The 19,152-nt window shown below is 39.7% G+C and overlaps 1 protein-coding gene and 1 non-coding gene across 6 annotated transcripts in view; both read right to left on the minus strand.

The window, feature by feature from the left end:
• Positions 1-19,152, minus strand: part of RC3H2 (ring finger and CCCH-type domains 2) — a 58,835-nt gene that overhangs the window by 25,120 nt on the left and 14,563 nt on the right. For 4 of the 5 annotated variants that reach the window (XM_032165071.2, XM_032165067.1, XM_032165072.2 and 1 more), the window contains exons 4-9: positions 18,089-18,322; positions 10,094-10,269; positions 7,470-7,670; positions 6,869-7,001; positions 6,631-6,749; positions 4,091-4,203 (exon numbers count right to left, since the gene is read on the minus strand). In XM_032165071.2, the coding sequence (XP_032020962.1) occupies positions 4,091-4,203; positions 6,631-6,749; positions 6,869-7,001; positions 7,470-7,670; positions 10,094-10,269; positions 18,089-18,322 (976 nt within the window). Of the gene's footprint in view, positions 1-4,090; positions 4,204-6,630; positions 6,750-6,868; positions 7,002-7,469; positions 7,671-10,093; positions 10,270-16,384; positions 16,455-18,088; positions 18,323-19,152 lie in introns of those variants that run through there. The other variant, XM_032165074.2, reaches the window with a different exon arrangement.
• LOC116476043 (small nucleolar RNA SNORD90) lies at positions 7,089-7,199 on the minus strand. The gene has a single exon (XR_004250113.1). It is a non-coding gene; the product is annotated as a small nucleolar RNA SNORD90 (small nucleolar RNA).

Raw genomic sequence — 19,152 nt, forward strand, 5'->3', positions numbered from 1 at the left:
TGAGCCAAGATCATACCACTGCACTACAGAGTGAGGCTCTGTCTCAAAAAAAAAAAAAGATTAATAACCCGTGAGATAAATGAAGTCCAGTGAAAACACACATGTAAATAAACAATTATAATACTGTAGTTTTATAACTATACCATAATATTTATTTATTTTTATTTGTTTATTTTTTTGAGACAGAATCTTGCTCTGTCATCCACACAGGGGTACAGTGGTGCGATCTTGGCTCACCACAACCTCTGCCTCCCAAGTTCAAGCCATTCTCCTGCCTCAGCCTCCCAAGCAGCTGGGATTACAGGTGCCTGCCACTACACCCAGCTAACTATACCATAATTTTTAAACTACTATGTATGGAGTGCTATGGCAGCACTGTGAAGGATGCAATTAACACTGCCTAGGGAAGTCTGCGGAGGGAAGGTAATATCTGAGTATGATTAGAAATAGCTCTCCAGATGAAGAGAGAAAAAATACAATATGGAACAAACAATATAGACAAGCGAAAAGAAGAGTAAAAGAAATTTATATAGTAATCAACAGTGATTAATTGAATATACCTTAAAAATAAAGTATACAAATGGCGGAGTAGAGCTAGAGAATAAAATCAGGATGAGATTCTGTGATGTACTGAGGAACTAATTAAGAATTTAAAGGAGACACACATTTTAAAAAGAAAACAGTGGATATGGAAAAGACAGGTTGAGATATAGGAAGATACTGGATAAAAAGCCACTGAAGCAGTTAAACCAACTGGATTACCATGTGAAACACTAAAAATGTGACCAATAATTTTGCCATTATTATTTTTGAATGAGTGATATTTTATATATTTATTATTTATTTTATTATTTTTTATTTATATTTTTGAGACAGTCTTGCTCTGTTGCCCAGGTTGGAATACAGTGGTATAATCTCAGTTCATGGCAAACTTGACCTCCCGAGTTCAAGCGATCCTCCCACCTCAGCCTCCTGAGTAGCTAAGATGACAGGCGTGTGCCACTATGCTCAGCCAATTTTGTTTATTATTTTTGTAGAGGTGAGGTCTCACTATGTTGCCCAGGCTGGTCTCAAACTCCTGGACTCAAGGTATCCTCCTGCCTTTGCCTCCCAAACTGCTGGGAATACAGGCATGAGCCACCACACCTAGTTTGGCTATTATTATTTTTACTGCTGCTATTACAAGTCTGGCAAAAGATAATAAAGTTCTGAACTAGGTACTGCAGATGAAGAATGTGAAGTCTGTTTGAAGGTATGAGAGAGAAGAAAATGGATTTTCAGCCTGGGCACTAACTGAGGGTGGAATGGCAATGAAACCACAGTTTCTTCTCTGACTTTTTTAGTCTAACTTTCTCAAAAGCTCCCCTTTTAGCTAAAAAGCTCTATTTCAGGTACGGACAAGCTGAATATATTTCCTGGAGTCTCCCTAATTATCTTGATGTGAAATTCTGTATATAGAACTAGTTCGACTGGGTGCAAACAGCATCTTTTTTCCTTAGGACTCCTGTATCCTCTTCTCTAGGCTCTTCAAGTGGGAAGAAAACTGAGAAGAGAAGCATGTTTCTGCTCTTTTCACTGCACACACACTTATCTTCTATCACACTGCTGCTGCTTGTAGAGCTCATTATGTACAGTGCCCAGGCTAGCCACTGAGGAAAGGAGACAACAATGAAGATATAGTCCATGGGGGTTACACCTATGTAAAGTAGACAAACATTTAATAAACAGATTATGGGCCATAGTTTCTGTAAAGTGTTTTTATAAATAAAGTTTACAGCCATGCCCAATTTATGCACTGTCTGCGGCTGTTTTTTTGCTACAATGGCACTGCTGAGTGGTTGTAACAGATTCTGTGGCCCACAAAGCCAAAAATGTTTGCTATCTGGACTTCATAAAGAAGTTTGTCAAGCTCTAAAATAGGCCACTAATTAATTTTATGTGATAAGTGTTTGAAAGAGGAAGCTGGTTAGTATGAAGTGTCAGGGGAATTACCCTGAAAAAGTGAAGAATGAGTTAGACAAAGGAAAGGTCTCAAAGGCAAGGCTAGGAGTAACAGCATTATGTAAAAGACCTGAGGTGGGAAAGAGCAGAGTGCATACCACAAACTGAGAGAAGGTCAGTGTGGCTTGAGTACAATTAGTGTTGTGTAATGAGATCAGAAAGGCAGACACAGATTAGATGATGCAGGGTCTTAGAGACCACAACACAGATTTTATATCTTAATCTACGGGACAATGAGAGGCTATCAAAGGCTTAGGTAAAGAAGGGTAGTATGAGTAAATCTGTGCTTTTAAAATATTTGTTTTAAGGGAAATAATGGGAAAGGGGTGGACAGCGAGAGATTTAAGACTAGTTAGAAGGCAACAAGGGATCGAGAAAAGGAGATGACAGCTTGGATCATAAGGATGGAAAGAAGAAGAAAGAATTGAGAAATATATAGGGAGATGAATTGGCGGAACTTTTTGACTGATTAAGCAGAAAAAGCTGAAGGAAGGACAGCTGACAAAGATGATTATTATAACACAGCATATGTAACAGGCTGAATGGCTAAACAGGGTACATGAGATGAGTACAATGGAAGGCAGGAGGAGGACGTATGGGAGAAAATTAGCTCAGTTTGTTTAAAGTATCTAAAAACAAAATGAATGTGCCCACAAAGAGTTGATAGACAGGGCGGGCGTGGTGGCTCACGCCTGTAATCCCAGTACTTTGGGAGGCCAAGGCAGGCAGATCGCTTGAGGTCAGGAGTTTGAGAACCACCTGGCCAACATGGTGAAACCCCGTCTGTACTAAAAATACAAAAATTGGCCAGGCGTGGTGGTGGGTGCCTGTGGTTCCAGCTACTCAGGAGGCTGAGGCAGGAGTATCGTTTGAACGGGGGAGGCAGAGGTTGCAGTGAGCCAAGATCATGCCACTGCACTCCACCCTGGGTGACAGAGCAAGACTCCATCTCAAAAAAAAAAAAAAAACAAAAGTTGATACACTGGCCAGCAGAAAGTAGAAAGGCTGGGATCAATTTTTTGGTGAGGTCTTAATAATGAAAGTCTTAGTTAAAAAACAAAACAACAAGGCCGGGCGCAGTGGCTCACGCTTGTAATCCCAGCACTTTGGGAGGCTGAGGCGGGCGGATCACGAGGTCAGGAGATGGAGACCACGGTGAAACCCCGTCTCTACTAAAAATATATAAAAAAAAATTAGCCGGGTGTGGTGGCGGGCGCCTGTAGTCCCAGCTACTCGGAGAGGCTGGGGCAGGAGAACGGCGGGAACCCGAGAGGCGGGGCTTGCAGTGAGCCGAGATCGCGCTGCTGCACTCCAGCCTGGGTGACAGAGCAAGACTCCGTCTCAAAAAAAAAACAAAAATTGGATAATAGTATTAAACCTTATATACATTAACTTTTATGTCTCGGGTAAAGGGACATAGAAAAAGGGGTTAACCATAGGAGAAGAGAAAGAATATACAGGGAAAAAGAATGTTAAAAAAACCAAAAGCCATAAAAAGGATATATATCTGCTTTACCATTTTGCCTGAGACTTTGCTCCTAGGTTTAACTGAATCTGAGCTAATAAGAATGCAAGTATTTTCATTCTACACAGGTGCTCAGTATAAATATGGATTCCAGCTATAAAATGGTCTCAAAATATGACCATTGAGTAAAGTTCTAAATCACTTATGTTAATCTTGTACCCAGATCTTAAATGTTTTGTTTTGAGGCAGAGTCTTGCTGTGTCCCTCAGGCTGGAATGCAGTGGCATGAACACACTCACTGTAGCCTTGACCTCTGAGGTTCAAGCAATCCTTCCACTTCAGCCTTTTGAGCAGCTGGGACCACAGTTGTGGGCCATACAGCTAATTTTTAAATTTTTTATAGAGACGGGGGTCTTCTTATCTTGGCCAGGCTGGTCTCAAACTCCTGAGCACAAGCAATCCTCCTGCCTCAGCCCCGCAAAGTGCTGGGACTACAGGCATGAGCCATGGTGCCCAGCCCTTAACTTGCATTTCTGAAAGTCATCACAAACTTCAGGACTGTATATAACACTGCCATAAAAATCAAAAATGAAACCCATATGAAACAGAATTCTCAACACTTACTTTTCAAGCTCTTCCTGAGAATGGGCAAATGTACAATTTGTTCCTCGTGGACAACCCCCTTGCTGTCGCAAATCTCGGCACATGCTAGTCTTGTATTTGCTGTTTGGCTGAGGCTACAAAAATGGAACACATTCAATGAGTGGCAAAGTGAAGATTCCATTTGTTATTCACTCTAGGAAGTTCAGAACTTTATAATTACACCTTTAATTCTTTTTCACATTAGACAAGTAATTCTTGTGCTGAAACAACTAATATTCCATTGTTTCCTGTTGTGAGTTATGTGACATAACCCTGAGTTGGCACTTTAGATATTCCTTCTGAAGATTATTCGAAACTGGTTCAAATGTTATGTCCATTTATTCATTAGTTAACAGAATGCCCAGAAAAAGAAAATATTTTTTCATCAATTTATTGCTGTCTTAAAATTCTGCTACCAAAATCAAACAATTTTAAAAAGCATTAAAAAAAACCAAAAGCTTTGTCTAAACTTTCTCAGAAAAGGTAGAATACAATTCCCCCTAGAAGTGAAAAATTACCAATTCACTTGTCAGCTTGAGGGTACAACTCTCAGGCTTGAACTATTTGAGTTCACACAATGAGGCAGAATATTAAAATTTCACTATTACTTCTACAATTTGCAACAAAATCTAATACATTCTTATTCTTATGAGCCTAAGATGAAAACATGGTTTTAATATTTTAAGTTATAATATCTTCTAAGGAGAGAAGAGTACAAAATGTAGGTTTGATCCCAGCTCTGACAGCACAATCTTTTTCATTTTTTATTTTTTTTTATTTTTGAGACACAGCCTTGCTCTGTTGCCCAGGCTGGAGTGCAGTGGCGCCATCTCGGCTCACTGCAAGCTCCACTTCCCGGGTTCAGGCCATTCTCCCTGCCTCAGGGAGCTCCCAAGTAGCTGGGACTACGGGCGCCTGCCACCACGCCCGGCTAATTTTTTGTATTTTTAGTAGAGATGGGGTTTCACCATGTTAGCCAGGATGGTCTCGATCTCCTGACCCCGTGATCTGCCCGCCTCACCCCCGCAAAGTGCTGGGATTATAGGCACAAGCCACTGCGCCCAGCCCCCTAACAGCACAATCTTATGTTATTTAACCTCTTTGAATTTCAGCTTGGAAATAGCAACTACATTGCAGGTGGCCGTGAGGGTAAGAAATAATACATGTAAAACATTGAATGTAGTGAATGGCTCATAATAACTTATTAAATAGAAGTTATTAGTATAAAGGATTATATCTTAACTTCTTTTTATTTTATATTTTTGGAGACAAGAGTCACTCTGTCGCCCAGGCTGGAGTGCAGTGGTGCGATCTCGGCTCACTGTAGCCTCCATCTCCCAGGTTCAAGCAATTCTCCTAACTCAACCTTCTCAGTAGCTGGGATTACAGGCATCCACCACAATGCCTGGCCAATTTTTGTATTTTTTTTTTAGTAGAGATGGGGTTTCACCATGTTGGCCAGGCTGGTCTCGAACTTCTGGCCTCAAGTGATCCACTCACCTCAACCTCCTAAAGTGCTGGGATTACAGGCGTGAGCCACCGTGCCTGGCCAGGATTTTTTTTTTTTTTTTGAGACGGAGTCTCGCTCTGTCACCCAGGCTGGAGTGCAGTGGCACAATCTTGGCTCACTGCAAGCTCTGCCTCCCGGGTTCATGCCATCCTCCTGCCTCAGCCTCTCTGAGTAGCTGGGACTACAGGCGCCCGCCACTACGCCCAGCTAATTTTTTTGTATTGTTAGTAGAGACGGGGTTTCACCGTGGTCTCGATCTCCTGGCCTCGTGATCTGCCCGCCTCGGCCTCCCAAAGTGCTGGGATTACAAGTGTGAGCCACGGCGCCTGGCCTGATAATATCTTAACTTCTAAAGTACATTGAAAATTATCTTGAAAATTCAAATTTCGGCCCGAGCACTTTGGGAGGCCAAGGTGGGCAGATCACCTGAGGTCAGGAGTTTGAGACCAGCCTGGCCAACATGGTAAAACCCTCTCTACAAAAAATATAAAAATTAGCAGGGCATGGTGGCGCTTGCCTGTAATCTCAGTTACTTGGGAGGCTGAGGCAGGAGAATCACTTGAACTCAGGAGGCAGATGTTGCAGTGAGCTGTGATAGGGTCACTGCACTCCAGCCTGGGCAACAGAGTGAGACTTCGTCTAAAAAAAAAAAAAAAAAAAAAAGAAAATTCAAATTCCATAAATTTACATATAGAAATTCAATACAGAAAAAAAATGACAATTTCCCACAGTAGAAAAGAATTAGACAAAATGTTTGGAATCAATTATCTACATTTGGTCAAAAATATTCTGTAATGAAGTACACTCAGACCCAAGATACCCTCTAAACTCTTGCTGTGCTATGAAATGTTTACCAAGTACACTAAAAACTGGGTTCCTCCCAAAAGAACAGAGATGATAAAAACTTAATGAGTCACATACGGAGTCCAATTAACAAAACAGCTTGTTAAGATGTTCAGGATGAAACTGAGTTAGAAACAATAGCAGTCAGAAATGCAATAAATGTACTTACCTGAGGGGTCTCATGGCCTTTTCTACTATAATTTTGTATGAAGTCCACAAGGCCATGAACTACTGTTTTAACAGCTACCATTGCATTTTCTAGCTGCTCCCAAGTTGGTGAAACAGCATCTAAAACAAGCCACCAAGGGCATGGGGGTTGGGGGGGAAGAATGTTAGCAGTAATTCTCTTGTGTTATTCACCTCAAAAGTAGAAAAAAATATAAGCAACTGAGCATATTCCCACATACCTGGATTAGGGTCTATGTTTGCAAGAAGCTCTAAATGAGGCCTCAGTCTATTTAAGTTAGCTGGGTCACCTGTTCGTTGCAAAACAATTGTCAATTCCTGGACACTCTTTGCAAATGACTCTGGAGACTGTAGCTAACAAACAGAAATGAGAATGCTTTTTACTTTGGTTCTTATGACACATTTATACTCAAATACTTTCAATTTATCAACATATTTAATAGGTTTTCAAGTGTCTTCAGATTCCATAGTAGGAGTATCAGTGATGAATTAAATTTTCAACTCAGAATCTGCCCTATGAAATTCATCATTAGACACTTAGAAAACTTATAAACTGTATTAACTCTCTGAGGTCAGAATATAGATAAGCTTGAAACTTTGTAAGCCTCATTGCTTTTATGCTAGTATCATGTATTTGTTTCCCTATTGCATCCCTTTATTTTGCAAGTAGAAAAATAAAAAGAAAACAAGGATAATTTATAAGAGTCTGACAATTAAAAACATAGGAATCTCCAACTGTTTGTGTATAGACTCTTTAGAATATTCTAATACTCTTCAATGTAACAGCAATGATAGAACATCAGCATCTCTAATTTCACAAACCTTATCAATGATAGACTGCATGTGTGATTTATGAGCCAAATCACCATACAAAAGAGAGGACCACTGCTCAGGTGAAATACGGAGTCCTGCTTCCATAGCAATATGAACAATTTGGGCATCATGTTCTCTGCGTAATGCTTCGTAACTCCGAAATTCTTCCTTCAGCTGCATTAGGGAAGAGTCTTCATCTCTTTTGGTAACCTAAAAAATAGAAAAGAGAAAAAGAAACTCATCAGAATTGGTCTGTGTTCTCTCCCTTCAACTGATTCATTTATTCCTTTTTAGGGAGGGTGGGGGATACTTACATATCAGACACCACACAAATAAGGTACAAAGATAAGATAATGTCCTGACCACAAATTCTTTCTGGAACAAAACAGAACTTACATAACTAAATACATAATCCTTGCCTTCAATGATTTCAGCCACTAGTAAGAAAGAGAAACTTGTAAGTAGAAAATTATAGTAAAAGTTATAAGGTTTGATGGCAACAAAGAGGAAAGGGAATTAAATTAGGGAGAAGAAAGGGATTTCAGAAAGGCTTCTCCCAGCTGAAAGCTACATGAATTGATTTGCGCACAATAAACAGGAGTTTCCAGAGCAAAGAAAGGTGAGGAGGCCAGGGATGGTGGCTCATGCCTGTAATCCCATCACTTTGAGAGGCTGAGGTGGGCAGATCACTTGAAGTCAGGAGTTTGAGACCAGCCTGGCCAACATGGTGAAACCCCATCTCAAATAAAAATATAAAAACTAGTCAGGCACGGTGGTGGCAGGCACCTGTACTCCCACCTACTCAGGAGGCAGAGGTTGCAGTGAGCTGAGATAGCATCACAGCACTCCAGCGTGAGGGACAGAGTGAGACTCTGTCTCAAAAAAAAAAAAAAAGGAAAAAAGAGAAGGGGGAGAAACAGAATTTTTAAAAGAGAAGCAAGTGGTGAAATAGAAACATGAAAAAGCAGAGCACATAGGGTTAAGGTATGATATAGGCTAGAGAAGAATAGAGGGCATTATATACTACGACGGGAAATTTGGATATTATTATGAAGGGAATATGAAACCACTGACTTTTTTTGCAGGGGTGGGGACGGGGAGGACAGGGTCTTTGTCACCCAGGCTGGAGTGCAGTGGCACGATCTAGGCTCGCTGTAGCCTTGACTTTCTGGGCTCAAGCAATCCTCTCGCTTTGGCCTCCCAAAGTGCTGGGATTACAGGTATAAACCACTGCACAGAGCTGATTGAGGATTTTTAAGCAGAGAAGTGACATGATCAGATTTATGCTTTAAAAAACATCACTTTGGTAACAACAGAGGATAAAGGTAGACAAGCAAGGAATCCAGCTAATAGGTAGGCATATATTACCACTACCACATGATAATTAAGAAATTTTCTAGGGAGGCTGAGGCAGGAGGATGGCCTATGCCCAGGAGTTCAAGGCTGCAGTGAACTATGATGGCACCACTGCACTCCAGCCTAAGGAACAGAGCAAAAGTCTGTTGCTTTAAAAAAAAAAAAAAAATGAAAAGAAATTTTCTGGTACCAGAGAAATTATCATCAGGGTATTTATATAGCTTTAATTTCTACTTAAGTAGTAAAAAACTATACATTCAAAAAGTACAGAGTTTTACAGGGCCTAGTGAGGTTGTGTGTGGAACCAGAGATTAATTTCAATTGTTGCCCTAAGAGCATGAAACTAAACACTATGACTATGAGGCAGATGGTGTCCAAGCCTCATTAGTGGAATTAAATGAATTCACTTCAACACATTTCTATTATCAACTACCTGTTACCTCAAACTAAGTGGTCTGCCAAAGAAACATTTTTCTGTCTGTACTATTTTCACTCTTGGGGGCTATAAAACCAACAAAATAACCTAAATAAGCTTTTGTTTCAAATTTAAATGTTTTACTTTCATAGAAGCCAATAGGCCTTTCTATTTCCAAGTACATGAGCCTTTCTCAAGACCCAGCCAGCAACCTACACTCTTAGATCATAAAAACACTTTAAGGATTCACCTTGCTTTCAGTATCTGTCACTACCTGCTAGACTATTAGACAATGAAACTACATTTTAAAATATCTTGGGGTTCTTCCCTACCCTTTCCACTAAACAAAAAACAACATCTAAAAGCAGAGTAAGCCAAACTCCTCAACTTTCCATTTCCTGGTTGTATCTGAGATAACATGTAGGCCATTTTCAGATTAAAGGTGTTAATCTAATCACTACAGAGAATGAGATAACAAAAATAATAATGGGTTACAAAGTTTACATACTCCTTACGAAGTTTCCAATATAGTCTCTGATTTCCTTTTAAGAAAGACACTAAATGTAAAGAAATGAGGCTTCTGCAGTCCACTTTTACTTGATAAGAGTCAAGTTTACCAAATGATTTCCTTATGTTCTTTCTGTTACTAACATTTTCACATATATGCTCTTATTTTGCCAATAGATAGTAACGGGTACTACCAAAAGGTGGTATCACAGATACAATCTATGCAGAAGGAAAGTTTCCTCTCAACTCTTGTAAGCATTCTGCATTGCTAGGGCCTCTAGACTGGGTAACATGAATTTCAGGAAGTCTCTGTCTCACAAACAGGCATGTCTTTACATAGATACTTAATGCTTACCTTAAAACAAGAAGCTCGATACAGTAGTTGCACAACATGACCAATACTTGTTTTTGATGCCTGAGGAAATCTTGGTTCTAGTCTCTGCACAACAAAAAGTACCAGAACTTTCCTTGAGAGGGCAGAACCATCTTCTAATGCCAGTAACACCAGCTTCAAGGCCTCTTCTTGCATAGCTAAAAATATTAAAGGAACATGAGTTCATGACAAATGAGGAACCCATCAGATCATGTGTGTCATAGGCATCTTTGGGTATTAGAGTTTATAGTGGCCCATTACCCATAATTTATATTTAATTAGCACAAAGAGGACATCACACATACATAATTTAAAAGGTAATCAAGCAAAATAAAACATACTTTCCATAAATAAAACATATTTTCCACTAAATACCAATCAGAACACAAGTTAACAGAACTTAAAATATATTCTGTATTTAACAGTCAATTAGATGATGATAATGTTAAGGTAAAAAAAAGTCATTTATAAAACACATAGCTGGGTGTGGCTGTTCATGCCTGTAAATCCCAGCATTTTGAGAGGCCGAGGCAGGAGGACTGTTTGAGCCCAGGAGTTTGAGAACAGTTTGGGTAATATAGGGAGACCCTGTCTCTACAAAAAAATGTTAAATATTAAAAAAATTAGCCAGGCATGGAGGCACGTCCCTGTGGTTCCAGCTGCTTGGGAGGCGGAAGTGGAGGATCACCTGAGCCCAGGAGGTTGATGAGCTGTGATCACGCCACTGCACTCCAGCCTGGGTGACAGAGACCGACCCCATCTCAAATAAATATATAAAAATTAGGCCGGGCGCGGTGGCTCACGCCTGTAATTCCAGCACTTTAGGAGGCCAAGGTGGGCAGATCACAAGGTCAGGAGACCGATACCATCCTGGCTAACGTGGTGAACCCCGCCTCTACTAAAAATACAAAAATTAGCCAGACGTGGTGGCAGGCACCTGTAGTCCCAGCTACTTGGGAGGCTGAGGCAGGAGAATGGCGTGAACCGGGGAGGTGGAGCTTGCAGTGAGCTGAGATCGTGCCACCACACTCCAACCTGAACAACAATGCGAGACTCCGTCTCTTAAAAAAAAAAAATTAAACACACAGAACTACTCTGACAATGATATGCAAGGGACCTACAGTAGGCTTATAATAAATGGTATTGTTTTCATGCATGAGACTGTTACTTTGCCTGTCAGAACTATTTTGTATATAATTTAAAAAATGATATTAGCCTCTGAATGCAAAACCCAAAGAAGGTATTAATTTCATTTATGTTGCTTTACAGCCAGGAATATATGGTATAATCTGAAGTTAATCATTAGAGAACATCAGACAAACCTAAATTAAGAAATATTCTGAGACTGGGCACACTGGCTCATGCTTGTAATCCCAGCACTTTGGGAGGCCAAGGTGGGCAGATCACCTGAGGTCAGGAGTTCCAGACCATCCTGGCCAACATGGTAAAACCCCTTCTCTACTAAAAATATAAAAATTAGCTGGGCATGGTGGCATGCATCTGTAGTCCCAGCTACTCAGGAGGCTGAGGCAGGAGAATCCCTTGAACCCAGGAGACGGAGGCTGCAGTGAGCCGAAATTACGCCACTGCACTCCAGCCTGGCGACATAGTAAGAGTTCATCTCCAAAAAAAAAAGAAATATTCTGTAAAACAAATGGTCTGTATTCTTCAGGAATGTCAATGTCATGAAAAGCAAAGAAAAGCTGAGGAACAGTTCCAGAATAAAGACAACTAAAATGTATAGAAAGTGATCTTGAACTGGATCTTACACTTGAAGAAAATAAATACTGTAAAAGATATTTTTGGAATAGTTGACAAAACTGGAATATGAACTACAAATTGTATATAGTACTGTACTGTCTCATTAATTTTTAAAAATTTAATGAATATAATATTGTTACATAAGACAGTATCCTTGTTTTTAGGAAAACTAAATACTTTAGTTTTAAAGTATTAAAAGGAAAGGAGCATAAAACAAGCAACCTATTCTCAAATGGTTCAGAAGAGAGGGAAAGAATAACAAATATGACAAAATATTAGAAACTGCTGAATGTCAGTAAAGAATATACAAAAAATTCTCTGCATTATTCTTACAACTTTTCAGTAAATACGAAATTATTTCAGAATTACAAATTACAAGTACATGGTTATCAATCAAAACAATAGAGCTTAAGAGCTGAAAGATTATCTAGATTCAAAATACAAACCCTTTTTCTAAGTGAGGCTACTGAGGTGCAGAGAAGTTAAGTGACTAAACCAAGGTAACATATCTAGTTACCAGCAAAATTGGAACTATAATGGCAAAAACCACAATTACTTTTGCACCAATCTCACAGAACCAAGGACTTTTAAAATTCTTTAAATTTTTTCTTTTTCTTTCTTTTTTTGCCACCCAGGGTTTCTCTGCTAGCAAAGACTTCTTTAAAAATTGAGATAAAATTAACCATTTTAACCGCACAATTCAGTGGTATTTACTATATTCACAATGTTGTACAACCATCAACTTTGTCTAATTTAAGACATTTTCATCACCCCAAAGGAAACTCATCGCCATTAAGCAGTCACTGTTCATACACTTTATACACAGCCCCTGGCAACCACTAGTTGGCTGTCTGGTTTCTTTCATTTAACGTGTTTTTTTTTTTTTTTGGGACAAAGTCTTGCTCTGTCACCCAGGCTGGAGTGCAGTGGCACGATCTTGGCTCACTGCAACCTCCGCCTCCTGGGTTCAAACGATTCTTGTGCCTCAGCCTCCCAAATAGCTGGGATTACAGGTGTACACCACCATGCCCAGCTGATTTTTTTCTATTTTCAGCAGAGACAGAGTTTTGCTATGTTGGTCAGGCTGGTCTCAAACTCCTGACCTCAAGTTATCCACCCGCCTCGGCCTCCCAAAGTGCTGGGATTACAGGTGTGAGCCACTGTGCCCGACCTAATGTAGTTTTTTTGAAGCTCATCCACATGCAGCATATATCAGTATTTATTCATTTTATGGCTGAGGAATGGCCTATTTATAGATACACAACAATTTGTTTATCCATTTATCACTTGATGGACATTCGGATTGTTTCCACCTTTTGACTACTGTGAATAATGCTGCAATAAACATCTGTATACAAGTATTAGTTTGAATACTTGTTTTCTATTCTTTTGGGTATATACCTAGGAATAAAACTGCTGGGTCATATGGTAATTCTGTTTAACTTTTTAAGGAACTGACAAATTGTTTTCCAAAGCAGCACACCATTTTAGCTGCCTACATTCTCCACGTTCTCATCAATATTTGTTATGTTCAGGCCGGGCGCGGTGGCTCATGCTTGTAATCCCAGCACTTTGGGAGGCCGAGGCGGGCGGATCACGAGGTCAGGAGATCAAGACCACAGTGAAACCCCGTCTCTACTAAAAATACAAAAAAAAAATTAGCCGGGCGTGGTGGCGGGCGCCTGTAGTCCCAGCTACTCCAAGAGGCTGAGGCAGGAGAATGGCGTGAACCCGGGAGGCGGAGCTTGCAGTGAGCCGAGATTGCGCCACTGCACTCCAGCCTGGGTAACAGAGCGAGACTCCGTCTCAAAAAAAAAAAAAAAAAAATTTGTTATGGTCCATTTTAAAAATTATGGCCACTCCTAGCATTTTGGGAGGCCGAGATGGGAGGATCACTTGAAGCCAGAAGTTCCAAAGTTACAGTAGCTATAATCGTGCCACTGCACTCCAACCTGAGCAATGGAGCAAGACCCTGTCTCTAAAAAAATGAAATAAAATAATGGCCAAGTAGGTATAAACAAGTATGTCACTGTGATTTTGATTTGCATCTCCCTAATAACTAAATACACTCAGGATTTTTTCATGTGTTTGTTAGTCATCGTGTCTCTTCTTTAGAGAAATGTCTATTCAAGTTATTTACCCACTTCTAAGTAAGGTTGTCTTTTTGTTTCTGAGCTGTAGAACAAAAGAGATTTGACACCTAGTCTAGTGCTTCTTAAAGTAAACATCAGGAAATATCTAAAGGTAACATTCTTAAATTCTGTATAAAAGTAGATTTTTGAAATATTTTAAAACTTTGTATAATGGAAAATTTGCCTCACTTTTAGTAATGCTAAGATTTATCAGTGGGTTCAGACTTTATCCATCTACTATAAATTTCCCCAGTAACCTCTCATCTAATGGGTTTAACAGCTACAAATAATTTTTGCTGAAGCCCATTAATACATTTGGGGATTCAAAATTGTGATTTTTCTAATTCTATCATTTTCTAAATGTATTATTAGTTTGAATTCAGCTAAAAAAGGAAACTTTCCTCAATATATAAGAACTGTCGCCGGGCGCGGTGGCTCACGCTTGTAATCCCAGCACTTTGGGAGGCCGAGGCGGGCGGATCACGAGGTCAGGAGATCGAGACCACGGTGAAACACCGTCTCTACTAAAAATACAAAAAATTAGCCGGGCGTGGTGGCGGGCGCCTGTAGTCCCAGCTACTCGGAGAGGCTGAGGCAGGAGAATGGCGTGAACCCGGGAGGCGGAGCTTGCAGTGAGCCGAGATTGCGCCACTGCACTCCAGCCTGGGCGACAGAGCAAGACTCCGTCTCAAAAAAAAAAAAAAAAAAAAAGAACTGTCCCTGAAATTGTTTGTACATATTGTGTTTCAATCCTTTGGAGTCATTCATTATGATGTTTAAATTGCCCCACTTACATCTAGTAGGAGCTCCTTCATGTTCAATTCTTTGTCCTTTCAACAAAATTGTCTCTCCCTCCTCTCTTTCTCTGGGGATCAACTGATCCTCCCACCTCAGCCTCCCAAAGTACTGGGATTATAAGCTTTTTTGCTTCTCCCCTCCCCACCTAGCACAAGACTTCCTACCCTAGGACTGGAATAAGGCATTTACCAAAAGAGCCCTGCCTCCTTTTAGTGGGAAATGGTACATATGAAAGCCCACAATCTGGGTGTTATGGTTATTCGTCACTTCTAAGCATTTTCAGTGGACAGACCTTGGACATTGGCATTTTTTAGAAATAGAAAAACAATTGAGTCTGTACTGATATTGCCAATTCAAATTTAAGGCTGCAGGAGTTTTACTTAAATCTTTGATTTTATACTTGTATCTTTTTTTTTTTTTTTTTTGAGACGGAGTTTTGCTCTTTCGCCCAGGCTAAAGTGAAGTGGCATGATCTCGGCTTACTGCAACCTCTGCCCCCAGGTTAGAGCAATTCTCGTGCCTCAGCCTCCCAAGTAGTTGAGATTATAGGAGCCTGCTACCATACCTGGCTAATTTTTATATTTTTAGTAGAGACGGGGTTTCGCCATGTTGGCCAAGCTAGTCTTGAACTCCTGACCTCAGGTGATCAACCCACCTCGGCCTCCCAAAGCGCTGGGATTACAGGTGTGGGCCATCGCGCCTGGCCTTGTATCTTTTTTTTAAATGCTGAAAGTCTTGGTTCTGGTGGCATTAACATAATTATTTGCTCGCTTGTTTTTTTGTTTTTTGTTTTTTTTGAGACGGAGTCTCACTCTGTCGCCCAGGCTGGAGTGCAGTGGCGCAATCTCGGCTCACTGCAAGCTCCGCCTCCCGGGTTCACGCCATTCTCCTGCCTCAGCCTCTCCGAGCAGCTGGGACTACAGGCGCCCGCCACCACACCCGGCTAATTTTTTTGTATTTTTAGTAGAGACGGGGTTTCACCGTGGTCTCGATCTCCTGACCTCGTGATCTGCCCGCCTCGGCCTCCCAAAGTGCTGGGATTACAGGCGTGAGCCACCGCGCCCGGCCTTGCTTGCTTGTTTTATCCAACTGTGTGTCTGTTTAAGTTTCTAAATAACAATACCAGAATTATGAACAATATGACAAATAAATATAATTTAGGATTTATTATATATTCCACTAGGGATATAAAAGTCAAAACACTGTGTTCTAAAGTAACCTGAAATAATTCATTCTCAAATGGATATGCTACCAACTTGTTTTAGCTTTATTTTTAGGTATTATTTTGATCATTTTTAATTAAATTTAAAAAATATTTAAAGTTGTTTTATAATTACATAAAACATTTATGTGGTTCCAAAGTACAAAACAAGATAGAGTTGGCAAAGTCTAGCTTCTGTCCTCGTCTGCTTTCCCTTGATTCCTCGTTCTTCTACATACTGGTATTAGTCTTCTATTTTTTTTGCCATTGTTTCTTTTAGAAAATTTAAATGAGTAAGTGGATTTTCTCCCTCCTTCTCTTACTTAGAAAGTACTATACTGAGCACATTATTCTGGACCTTGCTTTTATTTTTTAACTTACCAACGTATCTGGAGGTCACACCCTAGCAGAATATATACTTCTTCCTCATTTCTTTCGACAGCTGCATAGTACTACACTGGAAGGATATACCACAGTTTATTATACTAGTACCTTATTATGCATAGGCATTCAGGTTGTTTCCAGATGTTTGCTATTACAAATAGTGCTTTTATAACTGTATGCATTCTGTACCTGCTGTTGTCTCTTTGGGATAGATTCCTAGAAGTGGGATTGCTAGACCAAAGGGTAAACACAGAGGTAATATTTTCAGATGTTGCCAAATTCCTTTCTTTAAAAGTCTGTACCACTTTGCATGCCCATGACTACTGGATGAGAGTACCTCATACCCTTGCCAACAGAATATATTTTCAGACTTTAAGAGTCTGCCAATCTGATACGTGAGAAATGGTATTTCTTGAATCTTTTGACAATTTTTCAATTGGTTGTTGGTCTTTTTCTTCTGAATTTTTAGACATACCTTATATATTAGTTATATTAGTCCTCTGTGTATGTTTGTTATGTAATTTATAAATATTTTCCCCAGTTGGTCTTCTTTTTCCTTTGCTTATAATTTTTTTGTGATGTAAATTAAACATAAAATTATATAGTCAAATATCAATTTCTTCCCTTATTGTTTCTAAGATTTTGAGTTAAAGTTAGAAAAATGTTCCCTACTTACAAGTTATACAGAAATATATTCTTTTATTGGTTTTTATTACCTGTATAATTTATTTTTATTTTTAATAAGGATTTCTGACATGTTTGTAATTTATGTAGTTTATAGAGAATAAGAAATGCATCTAATTTTGTTTTTTCCACATTTTGATCTAGTTGTCCCAACATCACTTATTAAAATTTTCCTTTCCAAAAATAAATTCTACCCAAACTGTAGTTCTAAATCACAAAGTTCAAACAATAAACCTTCAAGAAGAAAACAAAAGAGGGAACTTCATAACCTTGGTATAGGTGAAGATTTTTTAAGACAGAACATAGATAACACTAATCATAAATAATTATCCTCTAAAAATGATCAAGACTTTAAACATTTTTTTTCAGACCAAAAAATAAGCTTACCTTTCTTTGGCTTATTACGTGGTCAATCTTAGGCCTCTAACTTGGTTTTCTAATTTGTAAAACTGTAGCTATATTGCCTATCTTGACGGCAATTGAAACTTAAATGAGAAATTTTGTTTTAAAACACAAAAGCACTGTCTATCATATAAATTAAGATTAATAAAAACAGATTTATATTGGCTGGGTGCAGTGGCTCACGCCTATAATCCTACAACTTTGGGAGGCTGGGGCAGGCAGATCACCTGAGGTCAGGAGTTCCAGACCAGCCTGGCCAACATGGTGAAACTCTGTCTGTACAAAAAATAGAAAAATTAGCCGGGTGTGATGGCGTGTGCCTGTAGTCCCAGCTACTTAGGGGGCTGAGTCACGAGAATTGCTTGAGCATGGATGTCGAGGCTGCAGTGAGCCAAGATTGCACCACTGCACTCCAGCCTGGGTGACAGAGTGAGACCCTGTCTCAAACAAAACAAAACAGCAATAACAACAACAACAAAAACAAATTTATCTTTAATTATATCAAGATTTGTACATATAAAGACGGGTTGAGTCTCAGGATTCACCGAGCTCCAGAAATTGGCATCCTCAAGCCCCAATAGCTAATAAAAAAGGTAAGATAGTAACCTATCTTACCTGGCCCTAAAAACTGGCATCCTCGAGCCCTGACAGCGGCCCATAGATTGGCAGACAACTGCTGAGGGTTCTGGTGCTGTAATATCAGTTCTGTTACAGTTCTTTCTCCAAGGGACCGAGCTGCTCGCATGGCTCTTACACGACCTTCTTCCTCCACCAGTTGACAGTTTACAAGTGTCACCAGTTTCCTTTGCATTGGACGGCTCAGTGCACTCTGGTTCAAGCTAGCTACACCTTTAGGAAAAGGGAAACAAAGGGAGCTAAAGTTTTTTCAATAAAAAATAAAAGTCAATTTTCATTATCTGTATTTAACGATTAAGCCACAATTCCTAATGAGTCCCTTGTAATGTGCTTTCATTTTTCTAACAGTATTCTGTCTCTGTTATTATTCTACAGTAATAAGAAGCCTAATTTTTAGCTACTTTAGCAGTTTAACCTAAAAGTAAAAATGACTCTTTTTTAATTGTATATAAGACATTTAGAATACTGCTTAATGGTAAGCTCTTAGATTCTACTCCTATGTACCTATGTAAGAATACTGCTCCAGCAATTCTCCCCTCTCCCACATTATCAAATTTTCCCTCTTTACTTGAACATTTCCATCATCACAGACTAAGAACAAGTATGCTGTTATTTCATCCACCTAAAATACAAATATTTTCATTGATCTTGCTTCCCCCACCAAATCTGCCCCATTTCTTTTTTTTTTTTTTTTTTTTTGGAAACAGAGTCTCACTCTGTCGCCCAGGCTGGAGTGCAGTGGCACAATCTCAGCTCACTGCATCCTCTGCCTCCTGGGTTCAAGCAATTCTCCTGCCTCAGCCTCCTGAGTAGCTGGGATTACAGGCGAGTGTCACCACACCTGGCTAATTTTTTTTGTATTTTTAGTAGAGATGGGGTTTTATCGTGTTGGCCAAGGTGGTCTCAAACTCCTGACCCCAAGTGATCTGCCCACCTCGGCCTCTCAAAGTGCTGGAATTATAGGCATGAGCCACTGTGCCCAGCCTCTGTTCCATTTCTTTCTTCTCTTTTGCAGCAAATTTTCTAGAGTTGTCTATACTCGT

The sequence above is a fragment of the Hylobates moloch genome, unplaced genomic scaffold (genome assembly GCF_009828535.3).
Source record: "Hylobates moloch isolate HMO894 unplaced genomic scaffold, HMol_V3 SCAFFOLD_10, whole genome shotgun sequence".
NCBI lineage: Eukaryota > Metazoa > Chordata > Mammalia > Primates > Hylobatidae > Hylobates > Hylobates moloch.